The sequence below is a fragment of the Egretta garzetta genome, unplaced genomic scaffold (genome assembly GCF_000687185.1).
Source record: "Egretta garzetta isolate BGI_Z169 unplaced genomic scaffold, ASM68718v1 scaffold595, whole genome shotgun sequence".
Classification (NCBI taxonomy): domain Eukaryota; kingdom Metazoa; phylum Chordata; class Aves; order Pelecaniformes; family Ardeidae; genus Egretta; species Egretta garzetta.
This window is the reverse complement of record NW_009259682.1, coordinates 174890-192196: the sequence shown is the minus strand read 5'-3', so window position 1 is coordinate 192196 and position 17307 is coordinate 174890. Positions and strand designations below refer to the sequence as shown.

Sequence of the window (17307 nt, the reverse complement as noted above, 5' to 3'; positions counted from 1 at the left end):
CAGCAGCAGTATCGTGCAAGCCTACATTTTAATGCAACTTATGTTGTAATTTAATAAATAACAGACATTTAAATGAACATTGTGGTGGAAGTGAGCATTTGGTGGAATTAAGGCATGGATTCTGTTAGGTGCTCAAACAGGTGCTAAATTCCGGGTCCAGAGGAGGGCCACAAAAATGATCCGAGGGCTGGAGCACCTCTCCTCTGAGGCCAGGCTGAGGGAGTTGGGCTTGTTCAGCCTGGAGAAGAGGAGGCTGCGGGGAGACCTGATTGCGGCCTTTCAGTACCTAAAGGGGGCCTATAGGAAAGATGGGGAAAATCTTTTTAGTAGGGCCAGCAGTGACAAGACAAGGGGTAATGGTTTTAAACTAAACCAGGGTAGGTTTAGACTAGATACAAGGAAGAAATTCTTTCCAGTGAGGGTGGTGAAACACTGGCAGGGGTTGCCCAGAGAGGGGGTGGAGGCCCCATCCCTGGGAACATTCAAGGCCAGGTTGGACGGGGCTGTGAGCAACCTGATCTAGTTAGCAGTGTCCCTGCTCCCTGCAGGGGGGTTGGGCTGGGTGACCTCTGGGGGTCCCTTCCAACCCAAAACATTCTATGATTCTATGATTCTGTGATTCTAAATTAATTTGCTGAATTGACGTGTAAAATGAGGAAGCGTAAAGTTTTGGCATAATATACTGCATGACCTCTTTATAATGGGTGTATGAGGTATTAGCAAACCAAGAAAGGAAGTCTCTTTAATTGAAAAAGGTACTTTGCTATACTAGCTTCATATTTAACGTCTTATGCTTTTTAATTAATAGGTTAAAGTCAAAGGTCAGCTGAAGTTTCAGTAGGCTTTTTTGGGGGGAGAGGAGGAGGGAGATTGTCTCCTAGAAGGAATGATGGCTATCTGGAGTAAAAATAGACCATTTTAGAAAAACACATTTTGTAACCCATGTCTGTATTTGAAGAACGCCTACTTAGTATTGAGTTTCAGATGTAAATACTATAGGGAGTTTTTTCAGTATGATTTATCAAACTTTATGGCTTCACAGGAAGAATATTTAGATGCTTCATTTTTGATATTTTTTTTAGGATGCCATTTATTAGATGAAACTATTGTGTCATGAAAGCTGAACGATTTGTGGAGAGATGATGGTCTCTAGCAATGTTTATTCACCCAAATCACTTCCTTTCTTGAAATAAAAAAGTGTTCTTGTATAGAGCGTGAAAGATGAAAAGAGAGTGCAGGAGAGACAGGAGTTAAAACCAAGCACGGTATTAAATATAAGCGCTATGGAGGGAACCTGGAAAGTGAATGCTAATGTGGGCCTGAGAGGTACCGAGTCTTCCAATGTATATTTTCCTCATTCGTTCATTTAAATCTCCACCACAAAATTATTATTCAGAAGAAAGAATATGTGACAAGAGATGTCATGTTGGCTGTCGTAATTCACTCATTTCAGACACTTAGGTGTTTCAACAAAGGAAGAGGTTGTTGGATAGTAGGAATATACTCTTGGAGTTTGAGGAATGTATTTTAAGGCTCGCGGACCAGCCATCATGTTTCTTGATCAACATCAGTTCAAGAAGTGAAGGGGATTCAGAACTTCAGGGCCTCACTGGAGTTGTGAATGCTTCGGTTTTGATACAGCAGAAGTATTCTCTTTTTTTCAAAAAGCCTGAACACATTAAACAGTATTGGAGCTCACCTTTAAGGTACCTCCTTCCTGAGTCAGTTTATACAAGCCGAGATTGCTGATGCCTTTTTGAGAGAGAGAGTTCAGAATACAAGCTCTTGTGAGTTTTTGTTGGGGGGTATTGGTGTTTTTTTGAGGGGGATTTGGTGGGGTGGGGTTTTTTGCCTGGTTAGCTTGTTTCTTCAGTTCCTAATGTGAGAAGTTCTGGAAAGATTGAAATAAACTTGTAGAAGAAATCAACTGGTAGGATGTGGTGGTTAGTAATGAGGTGCCTCCTGGTACAAAATATTTCCATTGATGTAAAATCATTGTGTGATGTAAAAAGAGCAGTTTTCATAACCATTCCCACCTATGTGACACGTGAGCAGCTTCGGAGGCCTTACCCTTGGTTGGAATCAGGATTAACTTGATACAGGAACAAGTTAAGCTGCGACAGTGTCAGAACATCTGTGTTTATGCTTCATAGTGTTTTGGTGATCAACCACTTTCAGCGCTGCTTTTAAACCTGTTTCAGTTAAGCTTTCTGTTTTCTTGGCTGCCCTGCCTTGTGCTAGGCTGCTGGTGACTTAGAATGCCTTCCAAATTGATTTCTGCGCTTTCTCTTCTTCCAAGAGAGGAAGATGCAGTAAATGGTCCTATCTGAGTGCAGAATTCACATCGCTTTTGAAGAATTTGCCGTGGCAGCATTCAGTAACTCTGTAGCAGAATGCATACAGAACTGTGTGAAGGCAAAGCTTGAAAATGGCCTGCAGTGTATTAAAGATAAAACTGGCAGTCTAGCAGTGTTCCAGCCATCCCTCCATGGCACGAGGGGCTGGGCAGGATTTTTACATGTTGCTGATAGTAAAAGTGTGGTTTGTGTTGTGTGTGCATGATGTCAGGAAGACTGAGATCAGTGACTATGTCCAGGTTTATGCCAAAAAGCCAGTGTCTGTTTTGTTTTGCTGGAGGCTGCGAGCCCTTAAAAGCCAGACTGAATGCTGCATGATAGCGTCATGTTGTCAGGCAGCCTTCTGCCCCTTGGAGCCTTCAAGCTGCGGGCTGCCCTGCGAGTACATACTCTTGTTCTTGCCTTCAGTACAAAGAATCACTACTGAATGCCTGCCCGGTGGCAGTGGTGTATTTCTCTGTCCAGAATGCTTCTATCTAGGTACTTGTAATCAAGTTCTGAATTGCTTTCTTCTATATTCAGCTTTTCCTTGCATACCCAGTTTAAAAAATGTCCTCTTTCATATCCAGCTGCTTGAACTCCTCTGCCAATGCACAGTGTATAAACCTTACTATAAACCACAGTTTTTCTAGGGCGCCCTTTTACTTCAGACCTAGGGCAGGTTTATCCCTGAACATAGTGGTGCATGCTTAACTGCTGAGTTTTTAAATATGGAAATGAGTTTACCAGTAACTGAACTTAAGATGGTTCTAGTTACGTACTGGATTTTGAGCCATAGAAAGGGACTGCAAGTATGTTTTTGTGATCTTTGTCATTCAAAACCTCATAACATTTTTCCAGTAACATTTTTAAACAACATGGTAGCTCATATCAGAGATCCTTTCATTTATCAGTTCTGAGCCTTGTTGTAGGAAGGGTATGACTCCATGATTTTCACTAATGCAATTGGGAGAGCTGTGCTTCTGAACTGATAAAGTAATACTCATGTTGATGAACCAGTTCTGCAGTGCTGAAAAGCTCTGGCCAGATCTCTGTCAAAATATTTTCAGCCATTTTGGAATTCCAAAATACTGCTGAAGTATTATTTTCCCACTAGTGCAAGCTTGCAGGATGAATCTGATTGACATTACTCCATGAAAAACAGATAAGGGTTTAGTGGGGAGAAACCTTAAGAAGCTGGACTGTTGCCTTTAATAGCATGTGATGCGTAAGGAAATTTGGGAGGCCTGCATGGCTGCGTCGCTCGGGTTGGAATTGTGTCAAACACTGAAAACTCAAGGCTCGTCTGTGAGGTATGTGTCTGAATTTGTTTTTGTCCTTCTCATCCTCACTGTGTTCTTGTTGCTTGTTAGTTCAGCCGTACAGTCAGCTGGGAGGGATGCGTTGGTTGCTGCTCCGGTTACTGTAGCCAGCTTTGTTAGATGCTGCGGTGTTTGGCTTTCAGAGCTACAGCTATCAGGTGCCAGTGTGCTAAATGCATGCCGCTAAAATCATGCGTGTTCTTGCCAATGTCTTGAGGCAGAACTATGCCTCGTTCAGAGAAAGTTGCGCTGGCTGCCTGAAAACTGGTATTGCTAAGGGGTTTCAGAGAGGGATCCTGCAACCTGTAGAGAACAACCATGTGAAATGTTGAGATTCTTACTGGCCTGCTGTTCTATATCTTGTCTGTTTGAGGTATCCATAGGCAGTGTTCTAAGTTTTCACTAATTTTAATGTTTCATATTTTATTTGTTCTACTTCTGATACCTGGGGTGATAGGAAGGAACATTGGGCTCTCTAGGGAGTTTGTTAATGGATCAAAGTATTAAGGTGGTAAGAGTTGATAGGCATTTCAAACCTCAATTGCACGTGAGAAGCAGCAACTAATAATGGGGTTTGGATCCACGATTACAACTTGGCCATCTAGCATTCAGCCCTCTGGTGAGTCCTTCACCTGTGGTAGTGTTTTTCGTTCTCAGATTATGAAACCTTTACCCACATGGCATGATACCATATACTGCATATAATTTCAGTAGGATCATTAGTGTTTAGCACATCCATGGAATAACAAAAACCTTTCTTTCAATGCAAATGTTTTCTTTTGAAAATAATGTTAACCACATATTTTAAGATTGTTTGATAAGTACCTGAGGGTTTTTTGAAATAACTCTCAAAAAGTTAGCATTGCCTACTAGTTTTCTCTTTGGGAAACAAAAGCATAACTTTTGACTAGGAACTGTAACCGATGTCTAGGTGATCATGTTTAATGCTATGGAACTTATTATGAGAAAAAGCAGTTTGAACTCTGCTTTCGTCTCTGTAAATGATGATTTTTAAAATACAATAGGGTCCTTTCTAATTTCTAGTCTAAACTATCTGTCATTACTGAAACTGCAGATAAATCTGTAATTTTCTCTATTTTTTTCCCAGAGATCAATATTTAGAAGTTAGTTAATGAAGCCAACTCACTGTGCTGCTACTTTGAGTCTCAGCATGAGCAGTTTGTGGTAAAGTGTTCCTTCTTGATTAAGTATTTATAGATAGTGGGACTGAGAAAGGCCATTGTTCCCAAAGCTTTGGCACCTCTGCAGTATTCTCATAAGAATAAAGATGATTCAAATAAATGTCAGAAGGGATTTGCTGGCTGCTGGAATTAGACAGTTGTGTGATGCAGAATTTTCTTTTGATATCAGCATGGTGTTAAAGTGGCTCACTACTTTGCAAACTTGAAATACCAATCAAACAGCTGAATTTAAACAGTGTGATGGTTTTCTATTTACATAAAGTGAAAAAGACAGGAAACTGAGAGAGCTTGGGGAAAATACCCACTGGGTGAGAAGGATCGTGTTTGATTTATTATTATTTTAATTGCCTAATGGTGCTAAGGGAGAGTCTAATTAAAATCCCTGGAGAAGTCTTCAAAGGAAGAAAGATAAATATTGTAAAATGTTATTTATAGCCTTAAGTATTTCTTCTCACCCTGATAAATACAAAAATTAAATACAAGGGCAGGATCACATCTTCTGAAGCTTTTCCTTTACATACGCAATGTAGAAGAGTCAAACACAGCTGCCCAGAAAACAGTAGCGATGTAGGGACTTTGTAATGGCTGTGTTGCCTCCACCCACCCGCATATCCTGATCCTTGTGTTCCCATGCTGATCTTGGCAGAACTTGAATGTAGGATGGACTCCTGTCAGGCTGTCATGGAGTCTTTAATGCGCCACTAAAATGTGCCAGAATGTAGTTCTGAATTGTGTTTTGATTTGGGATAATGTTTTCTTGCAAAAAAAAAAAAGGGGGTAGGCTACAGTCAGCTATACTGTGCAAACCCTGTTGGGGAGAGAGTAAGATAATTTTCTGTTCCGCTGCTTGCCATTTTCCCCTTTTTATGGCTTCCCATCCTCCTGATCTGGTAATGCGACTGCATATTTAATCGCTGTCTAATCCAGTTTACTAAAAATGATCCAGGTTAGTCTGAAAGGATTTAATGATGTTTTTTTTTCCCTTGGATTATTTTGAGATACAGCTGTGGCACTCCACTTGAATTTAAAGAGACGTTGTGATCTAGATGGAGGGTAGTTATGCACAGTGCAAGATAGGGGGAATAACTTCTTATTTGATTTAGCTATAGCAATAGAAGATAATCTGATAAGAGTTTTTAGGCTTAGAGATCATTACCTAGTGCATGGAAGAGATTGTCTCCCCAGATATTATTAATATATGCTTTGAATGCGTTTTCCTGATGGAAAAAAATCAGGGTGAAGATCATGAAAAAGGAAAACACTTTTTATTATTAAGACTGATTTTAAACATCTCATAGGAGGTGGCTTGTATCCCACTCAAACTCCCATTTGGCATCTAAAATAGTCTCATTTAAGGTGTTTCCTTTATGAACAGTGGTTGTTCTGAAGTACAATCAGTGGCTTCAGTGGCTCTTCTGCCCAGTTTGTCAGAACAGCGTGGTGTTTCCTGACTGCCTGGCAATTCAAAAGGGTAGACTGGAGCTTGTTTAGAAACTGCAAGATGATAATTTTGAATATGTTGAATGTGAACCTGGTAAATAACTATGTAGGTGTTTTATTTCAATTTTGACATAAATTAGAAGGAAAGAGAAATTTTAAGTTAAACCATTCATTTATACATGTATAAACCCTGCATGTATGCAAGTATAATGAATGACACGTATGTTTATAGCTCTTTACTTGCCATTCTTCCTTGTTGATTTGACAGCTGATCACAGAAAAGAAATCTAGAAACTAGGAAAAAAGTTTTCTCTCACTCTCCATTTCTTGGTCACTGATAACTTTACAAAAGCCACCGCCCACTCTTCTACAGAGGGAGGGCCTCTAAAAGGTAGGCCTTTTGATGATTTGAGATTTGGGTAGCAAGGTAAAGCTCCTCTTCCCTTTTTTCTTGCATGTCTAAAATATTGCAGCTTCTTCATTATTTTATTGGGTAACTATTTTTATCTCCTACATCCTTCATGTATAAAAGGACAACACAGGTAGAGGTGCTGGTGGAACTGGGAAAACCTCCTCTCCCAAATCTGTTACAGAGCCTGCTCTTCTACATACAATGTATGGATTTCTTTGAATGAAGAGCAGAGCAGAACGTATGTGTCTCACTGTCTGCTAGCACGTATGCTTCTGTTAATATAAACAGGGCGTGCTGCTGTCTTCTAAAATGTCCATGCAATTGTATAACACTCTGATATCAGTGAGCAGTTTGAGAAGATCCTGAATTAAAGCCATGCAGATGTACTCTCAATTTCTCATAAGGCTGAGTTTTGTAAATATTTATATACACAGGATTTTCTGTTTGCAGCTTGTTTGCATTAAGATAAGCCCATTTATTTTAACCATATGAATGAGATATTATTAGCAGTATATTGGAGAACCACCCACAGAAAGCTTACAATCAGTAAGATCTTATCCTCTGTTACAGATTTTCTTCCTAGTTTATCTTGAGATCTTTATGTCTACAATTTTATAATTTAGTATTTATTTTTGAAGAGTGTTATTCTTGTAACTCCTAATAGAATTACTTTCATGGAGTTACTCTAACAGTTATTTTTAAATAATTGGAAAACAGTAAGGCATGTCTTCAAATTTATCTAATTTATTGAATCCAGGTAATTAATGCTTTGACAAGTTCTGTCCATGTTGCTCAGTGCATTATCAGCGCTCGTTGACACTAAGAAAAGCAGAATTTGATCTGCTGTTTCTGAGACCAAGAGTTTGACATTGAAATAAGTGATGCATGACTTTCCATATGCCAAATAACTGTGTTTTCTCTTTGTTTTCTTCTTCTTTATTACCTGTGTTCCTGATGACATTTTCAGTAAAATTCATTTTTTCCACTAGAGCACTTGTATGCTGTCAAAAGGCTTATATTATGAAATTCCAACAAGTAGTACTTCTGAAGGGTTTGGGGATTTTTTTTTTAGTGCTTTGGGGTTTTTTTTCTACATTTTCCAGGCTCATCAGTTGTCTTCTACATACCATTGCTACATTCTCACCTGCTAACATGGACCAATAATTAAAGGTAACCACACTGTGAGTGTGTTTATCCTTAATTTGTGCTCTTTCAGGGGTGCACATGGAGTGAACCCTTCTTTTGTTATATGCTTGCTGTGACTTTGTGAATGCTGAGCTGCTTGATCACAGCTTTGAAATAGTGTCAGCTTTAGCCTGAAATAAGCATCGTGTGTAAAATCAGTGGCCCAAGACTGCTACTATTTCACTTTAAAAGGTTTGGAGACATTAAACAAATTCTTTATTTGCTTTTTTTGTGGTTTGCTGGTAGTATAAGTTCTTTTTCCATTACACTTGTGCTCATATTTTTGAGCAATAATATGTGCATTCATTGAAGATAGAAGTAATACTTAATATCTCCCAAACTATTTGGCATTTACTAATGTGCATGACAAATTGCTGCATTTCTTACAATTGAACAAATCTTGGCAGGTTTGGTGTGATATTATATATCTGTAGCTGTTGCTTAGGAGCTTGGCATGCTTGAATACAGTTACATAGGGCAAAGAAGATTTGTTTTATTTAATTAAATATGTTGTTATAGCAACATTGTTATGTTTCTTGAGTGTTTAAGTGTTTTAAATGTTTTTGTAGTTTTCAGAAAGTAGCATTCTTTTCAGTACACTTAAGTGTGAATATTTATTAACATCTACGGCTTACTCTAATTATATAAAATGTAACAAACCAAGTACACCCAGCTTCTTATATTTTATGCAATAGTACTCTATTTTATAATCAGTTTGCTTAGTTTTCTGTGTATATATGTGATCAGACTAGGACTATGTTTGCTTGAATCTTCAGTTGTATCATTCTTTGTGTCAGTGTCTGAAGCAAATTACCTCCTACTTAAAGATTTTGAGTGATGAATCTTAGCAGCGCAAGTTCCCTGAGATTTCTGCAATAATTAAAATATTTTGATAATAGTCCCAGATCCTGTACTTAGAAATGAGAACTCTGAAGACAGTTAAATGAGAATGGTCCTTTGCAAAGTTGAGTTTTCAAGGGGGTGGCAGCAGGGAAATCCATTCTTGTTTTTTCTTTTTTCCTTCCCCCCCCTTCATTCTGAAACTATGACTTGGTGAATGTCATTAGGCTGTAATCCATTTATTCCGTGTGGTGGTGGGAACAGAGAACTAGATATTTCGTTTGGACTGAGTGAACCAGAGTCACTCTGAACTGAGCCCCCGCTGCCATCAAACTGAGATATTTTCTTCTTGATCATTTTTCTTTCTTTGGCTCGGCGATTCTGGAACCAGATTTTCACCTGTGGTGTTATAAATTATATCTGATTAATTCAAAATAGTGGTCAACTTTTTTACAATAATAGTAGCGATGAAAATATAGATATGTTAAAAACCCAACCAAACAAAACCAAGAAAAGAACCTCCACCCCACAAAAAACCATAAACCCTAAACCAAAAAAACCAACACTGGATTTGTGCACTGAAAAATTTTTAATTGCTCTGTATTCATTTTCTAAGTCATAATCAATAGAAAATGACTTTCTTTTCTTAGACCTGGTGTAAAGTGAACTTGCTCTGTTATATTTAGGAACATAGGGGTCAGCTTAGTTATTTAGACTCAGGTTCCACCTTGTTCGTAATCTCAGCTTTGACAGTGCCATATGTTGTTATGGAATAATTTTGAAGATTACTTCTTCACCTGTGTTACAGATTAATTCAAACACAAGCAGTGAGGGTCCTTTTTCTTCATTTATATTGAGAGTGATTTGTGTGTGTATAATCTTTTAAAAGTTTCACTTTTTTTTGTTACTGGGCTATATATTTAGATATGTAAAATACATATATATGTATTATGCCATGTATAAATAGATATATCAGATCTACTTACTGGCAATGAATTTCCCAGGCTAATTGTGCATATGAAAAGACTTCTATCTGTTTGAAATCTACTTTTAGTTTAAGTATCTATGTTCTCTTTCCTTATGTGAAAGTGTGAATGAGTAGAAAACCCTATTTGTGTTTTCCTTATCATTAATTTTCTGTGTTCTCACTTTACAGTTTCTGTTCTATCCTTTAAGGTGCATTGAATACAGTGTTATATAGAAAGTTGTACCATTGCTTTATATTAAAAATTCTTTATTCTTTTCTAAATAGTTATTATTTTACTACCTTACAGGTAAGAAGCATTTAGCCTTGTCATGAGTCCTTTAGAAATGCAGATAGATTATGTATTTTGTCTACATTATACTTGAAGGAAATTTACCAGTCAAGACTTGGATGGCTTTAAGAGCAACAGCTATGTAAAAGGAAACTGCTGATTTTATGTGGTATCACTGGTTACTCGAGCACAACATTAAAGCAGAGGTTTGAATCTTTTATAATTGCAGGTCTCTGAAAATTTCTGATGGAGCTGCATCCTACTGTGTAACAAACTTTAGTCCATTGCTGATACTTGTTTTTTGTAGTTACTTTCTGGGGCCACTTATAGTCTGTGGAGTGTAATTTAGGTCTGAGATTGGACATCACTGCATCCAGTGCTTGATGCTAAAATACCATTGCTGATCCATGTATCCTTACACTTCCAGCCTCATTTGGTCCCTCTCTATTCCATGTTCTTGCACAGACTGAATGCAGAAGCAGAGGAGGCCACTGAAAGAGGAGAATAATTTAGAGAACTGAATGTCTATATTCAGAAAGAACAGAAGTCTGTAAAATTCTAAATAAATAAATAAATAAATCTCTTGTTTAAATTTACCTGAGGACAATAAATCTGGTTGCTAAGCTATGAGATGCCTTGTTCAGTATTGCCAAATCTTCCCTTATCCTCCAACTGCAGCAGAACCATTGAAATTCTGTTGCATAAGGAGGGTTGGATTTAACAGCTACTATATTTGCAGACTGCAGAGCTGTGCTTCCTAAGTGTGAGTGTGCTCTCCAACACAGTGGTTTTAGGAAATTCTTCCTGAATTCCTCTAGTTGTTGTATGAACACAGCTAAGATACCTGGGCCCCTGCTCAGGAGACTATCTTTATTCTGGACAGAGCTTAAATATGTACTTGGTATGAATGAATGCAGAGCTGCTTTCCAAAGAAGCAACGGGTCTAAGTATGCACTTGAAAATTTCCTGAATTGGCTAAGTCTATCTGCATAATAGGCATAAAACATTGGCGCCAACTTTATAGGCTAAAGGATCCTGTATATAGGGGGTGTGAACTACTACTATAGGTGAAGTACCTATAGTATTCTTCTTCTATTATGCTCTTCTATGAAGAACATAATAAGAAAAAGAAATCCTGACTCGAAAATCAAAGGCTGTAAAAACTCCTTAAAATGTGTTGAAATCTGACTGAGGAAGAATGTGGCCTGTGGAAACAGTGGCAATAAATTTGTAACAAGAAAATACATAGGTATCTTACGATTGCTCTTTGAATGCTGAGTTTTTATTTTCCTGGATTACAGCTGAAATGTGTCCAATGCTTTGGATTTTTTCTGACCACCATTTTGTGTGATTGCAAGAAGAAATAAAATGGTGAATGTCATAACTTCTGAGAACATAGCTAAGATAATGTTAAGCTGAAGTGTTTAAATTCTAGCTGTCTATCACGCTGTTATGCATGTAAGAATAAGTATTTTTCTAGTGTAAATGAATTATTAATGGTTAATTACCCATAATTGGAGATTTCTGTCAAGTTAGCCTATTAATTTGTATTTGTGTTGTGTATTTTCTCTGTGTTAAATATACTCACAAACTTTATCATGGTTGCCTTCGCACTACTTTTGGGTACAGAACGTGAATGTTGCTCATGTCCTCTGGCAGTAACAGTGTCTGGTGAATGGGTGCGTACGAAGGATGGATAGTCTCTGTGTACCTGTCTTTCAGATAGTCCCAGGTTTGCTGCAAGTTCTGACTTTCTCCTTATTGTAATATATCTGTTGCAGTGAAATTCCTTCTCTAATTCTAGTCTCTGATGATCTGTGTAAACAACTCGGTACTTTTCTTTTGTTCTTGTTTTACCTGTTTAAGAAAGAAATATTATTAATATATTGAATTTGATTGTCTATAACATCTTTCTTTCAAACATGTCAAACATTTTACAGACGTTCATTAAACTACAGAGTACTTCCACGGGCTTGTTTTCTGTGCTACAGAGAAGGAATAGGAGGTGCAGAGTGAGTAAGTGTTGGTTATCATAACTGTCTTTCCCTCTTTATCTCCCTCTCTCTGTAAGCATACATTTAAACGTAAAGCTCAAGTGAAAAACACCCTGAAGCATCCTAAATAATTCATAGCAGTACATAAATGGTGCTGGCTATACTTGATCTCAAAGAGGTTTAATTTCGGTGCTCATTGAGTGACGTCGTGTATATGCGAGCATGATACACAGGATTTCAAGACTGAAGTTCAGTCACAATTTGTTTAGTTGTACCGTGTCCTAATTCTTTATTTGAGTTTTTAAAGATCCCCTTTCTAACACAAAGAAATGTCCTACTAGAAATGCTTTTGCTCTCTTGTGTGGCCATAGGACATGCTTATAAGTTCAATAAACATTTGAATTTACTTTTTCAAAAAGGTCCAGTCTTGCAAGATGCTGGGTGCCTGTAGAGCTGTTTCTGGGAGTACTCTGTGTGCTGAGCTTCCCTTTTGAGTTGAAGGCACTTGGCAATTAGTAAGACGAGGCAATAAAGTACTTGTAAAAGGATTTCAGGGTCATCCTCTCTCTAATGTATAAAAGAAATATTCTTAGATATGTTGAATGAATACAGTTAAGAGCAGCATTACTTGATGTTTGGGAGGTCTCTCTCATTTCATATACTTTTTTAAACAATTCTTCATGTAATAATAATACAGAGAGATCACTTTTCAACTTATTTGTTCTCCTTTGCACTTTCAACAGCCAACTAGATAGTTTTCCTTTTTCTTCTGATCTTCCCAGGTTTTTTTTGATGTGAGTTTTCTGGGACAAACTGTAGGACAAAGACTCCTTTAAAGTGGTTCCCTAAAATCCATTGAGGTGTTAAGATGAAGCACACGCCACACAAAGGAGCGACAAGGAGATCTTATCAAGAACCCCTTTCACATTCAGAAACACAAGCCAATTGGTTTGGAATTTACAAGCCCTAAACAAATGTCAGACTCTTTCATCTTACCAGAGGAAAAAAGGACAGAAATAGATGAAGGAATATTTTTTCCCTCAGTTCTTTTCAATTTTGGACCAACACTGAGGGGTAGACTGCGATATTTTTATCTGAAGGCTAGAGGTAGACATAGCTTAAGACGTTTTGAAATATGCATAATTAAGGAAGTTTTCCCAAATCCTGTGCCACTTTGACATCTAGTGTACAAAGTTTTCTTGCCTAAATTTGCAGGACTAAAACAATCATCGAGTTTACTTTTTTTTTTTTCAAGGTACAAATTGTTGGCTTTGAAATATTTGCTCTAAGCGATAGTTATGTTAACAATAGTATAGATATTCAGGTTCCTTGTAAACCGAAGGCTTAGAAGGTAATCTTTGAAAACAAGTTAAAATTCAACAGGGTTATTCCGGCTTCGCTATAATCAGCAAATATAACCATGATTTGAGGGGGTGGAGAAAAGGAGTAGTTTTCCCCATTCCCCTTGGTCATAAAATTCACAGAGCATTTCTTCTGAAGACAATAAAGCTAGGAGAAGGCCTCTTTATTTGCTGTGAAAATCATCACCCTTTCCGGCAATATAACTCCTGAAGAAAAGAGGGAGAAGGAAGAGACAAGACTGCATATCAAAGCAAAGAGAAGTGTTGAAAGGGTCTGTTGCCTCAATATGACAGATAGGCCTCAAAACCTCAGACAATGTAGGCCAGTGGAAAATCGATGTCACAACTAGTTTACAAAGCAAAATAAATTAGCATTAGAGCAGAGACCTGGCCTTTTTTCCTGCTTTTCTATTTTGCTTTCTGGCTGTGTTTCTGCTGTGATGTAATCAGAGTTACTTGTACATCACAGCTTGTTTAAACAAAGACATAAAATGCATTGACTATAAGTTTAAAAAAAAAAAAAAAGCTGAGGCTGATCTTGCAAAATATAAAAATAATGTTGTCCTTTGGTTTAGTCCCCTTAAAGTCCGCTCTCTTTCTGAGAAGGGTCACTCCCAGATGAAGTTTCCTATAATATTTTAAAAGATATAAAATCTATTTTCTACACCCTGGTTTAAAGACCTTATTTTCAATAAGTTTCATGCCTTGAGAGCTTACTAGCTCTCATAAAATACCCATTTTACACTGTTGAATACAGAGGTTTCAGAAATGAATTGGTCTGAAGTTCTGCTCTTACATAACTGAAATTGATAGGGCATTTTGTCATTGATTTTTAGTAAAAACAGGATCAGACTGTAAGGATTGCTGTAGGTGTTCTTCTCATTTTGATAGCCTGTCTGGGAAGATATCTTTATCAAGCCCACTTTTAATATTTGGGTTTTAAAATTTCTGGTTGCCTCATATGTTTGCTATGTCTGTGTGTTTGAAATAAAAAAAGGTTTGGTTCTGAATATACAGTTACAGTCTTTTAGTAAGAAGAAATAAAATTTCAAATCAAATTTTATTGAGAGGACATAGTACTTCTGTCTTCATGATGTTGTTTCATCCTGAGAATTGACTTGGTAAGGTAAATTTTAATTTCACTTTTCCTGCAATTTAATTTTTGGTATAAAGTTCTAAAACCAAATATTGAATCTGAATGTAGTGTACTTAATAGAGTCACAATAGAGTGGAAAAAATTCCCATTAACATCCCCTCCTCAAAAATAATTCCCGTTGTCTTTAGGACAGTATTTCAGTAGGCTGCCTCAGTTAATTAGATGTGGTTTGATTTCTGTTATTCCATGCTGCTCACGTACATCGGTGTGAGTACGTACCTCTGGTGAAGTTAAGGACATACACATATTTGGGTATATAAGTAGATTTTTAAAGTTTAGGGCAGTAATTCTGAAGTTTTAGAGCAATGAACTGTATTAAGCAGCAATAATGTTGAAGGGGAGGAGCCAGCAGCTACTTTGGTAGGATGAATAATATTACGGCAATAAGGAAAAACAGAGCAAATCTGTTTCAGAGAGTGGTTGTAATGGCATCAAGTAAGTTTTCTTGCGCTATCTTCTAGAGAAAGCATGGACAAGTTAATATGTAGTTATTACATGCATAATTTTAGCCTTGTCATTATTTCTTTGAATTTATTTTCATTTTTTCACAACTTTTTATGTATGGGTATTAGAATTTTCCAGTTTTGACAGTTATTTTAAAAACACCAATGAAAAGCCAAATCCATTTGGTTCTTTTCTTGTTTTGCAAAATACCGCGTTTGTGCTTTACGCTCCCAAACCCTTTTTTTAAGCTGGGTTGATGTCTTCAGCCCAATTCTGTGAAGTCCTGAGCTGTTTTTAACACTTCAAAGGACTGGGCTGTAGGAATGTACAGCCTCGGGACATGGATCCATTGACAGGCCCCAATTCACCTGTCCAGTATTGTTCATACGGTATTTCAGCATGTGTGTAAATTGTGTATGAGCGCTTTTCAGACTAGAGATGAATTTAAGTACATAATATATAAGCTTTTCTGAATTGCTTATATACTTGGAGGTTGGGCAAGCGGGTAAGAAACCTTTCAGGGTCTTCCATGTCTGTGCAATAAGTGTAAAACTAGGATTTAGATTTTTAAGTCTGTTCTATTCTTTTAAGAATGCTAACACATTTAAAATGCAGTGACAACATGACAGAGGCAGGGTTGCCTCATTGACATTCAGTCGTCTCAATTGAATTTGGTTTACACTCAAGTCTTGCATCACTTCTACACCTGGAAATCTCCAATGATGTTAATGAAGTTACTGCTGATTTACATGCGTATACATAAGGGGGGAAAAAACAGACTATAAATCTGCTTGGCTTTGAAGACCTTTGTAGAGGCTCTGAGTGGAAGGATGGCATTGTGATATCTTAGTGTTCACTAGGCATTTTATATTTCGTAACAGTTGGAAACAGTGTGTATCTGCTTTACAACTAAGAAACAATTACCAGACTGATTTTGCTTTTGAGTAATGACCATTTGAAGGAGGATTGTGTCTCAAGCAGCAGTGCTGATTTTCTGGGTCTTCTGAGATTGCTCCAATTGTAATTGCTCTTCTTTCTTCGGAGCGTTTTCTTTGATGCTCTCTAACACACACTTACTACTTTTAACAATAGATTTAGCAAACCTTGCTACACCCAATTTACACCTGGGGAATATACACCCAAAGGTTCATCTAGGATGCAGCTCGTGACAAAAACGGGCGCATCAATGAGCGACACTTACAAGAAAGTGATTTTTAATTGTGTAATTGTGGCAAGCTGCAAAATTCTGGTACGTGAGAAAAATACTGTAAAATTGATTTGAAACTAAATGAAAAGGAAGCTTAACTGATGAGATATGTGGTCTGCAAACAAGATAGTCTATGCTGATCATTTGAGTCAGATTTACTTCTCTAGGAATACTACTTCTTGCCTAATAAATCTAGGTAGAAAAATAAAAGACACAGGAACAACAGCAGAAAATTGCATTATCACAACAGCTGGATCAGAGCACATAATTTTCTCTAGAAGTATTGAAAAGTCTGTAAAGATTTAAAAAGATCAATGTGGTTTTATATTGGTATTTAGCTTGTGGCACAAAATAATTATGTGGTATTATTGCCTGTAACTGTTCAATGTTGCTGCATTCATTGTTCCATAACATTCTCAAGAGTATCGTGTTTTTCATCTGAAACGTTTACAGAATGTTACAACAAAGATTCCTGGACTTGAGTGAGATGCAGCCATATCTAAACACAACAGCCGTTCCACTGTAGTAACCCTGTAAAGCCTTTATGGGATGAAAGTGAAACTAGTGTAAATTTAGTTAAAACTGCATTAAACAGCAGTAGGTTAAATAAATGTCATAAATGGCCCACCAACCTATGTGCTTCAAGTGAAGTTAATTATTTATAAGATCAGCGATAGCAGAAGATGCTTTCTCAGGTTGAAAGTTGAATATACACTTACCAGTAGCGTTAGCTTGCACCGTTTTCCTCATCCATTCGTAAGAGCTGTGCCTTTGGCTGTTGGGAGAGATTTGCTGTGCATTAATTGTTTCTACAGGAGGTAACCCCCCAGATCCAGCGGGATGGAGGGAGCTGTAATCAGCAGAACTGTAGGAGACCTGTCCAGGAGACGAGCCATTGATCTGTGCAGCAGCCACCGTGCTGGAAGGTCCTGGGCCGTAAGCGTTCCAGTCCTCCCTCTGTGGGCCGTAGTGAGATCCCCAGGTCCCCGCAGGCTGTCCATGGGTGTCCAGAGTTGGCACATGATGATATCCCATGTAATCGGAATAGGGTGGAGTGGAGACAAAGTTTTGCACCGGCAGGTTGTTGCTGCTGCACCTTGCAGATCCTGGATACATGCTGGTTTCTTTATCCAAGAGAGAGCTCACGTACAT

The 17307-nt window shown here is 37.7% G+C and overlaps 1 protein-coding gene across 1 annotated transcript; it reads right to left on the bottom strand.

Moving 5' to 3' along the window:
* Positions 1-8929: 8929 nt before the first annotated feature.
* CDX4 (caudal type homeobox 4) lies at positions 8930-17307 on the bottom strand. The gene is made up of 3 exons (XM_009638564.2): positions 16875-17307; positions 11705-11850; positions 8930-9136 (listed from the first exon to the last, which is right to left on the bottom strand). Exons 1-3 carry the CDS (start codon positions 17305-17307, stop codon positions 8930-8932), a joined length of 786 nt encoding a protein of 261 aa, XP_009636859.1.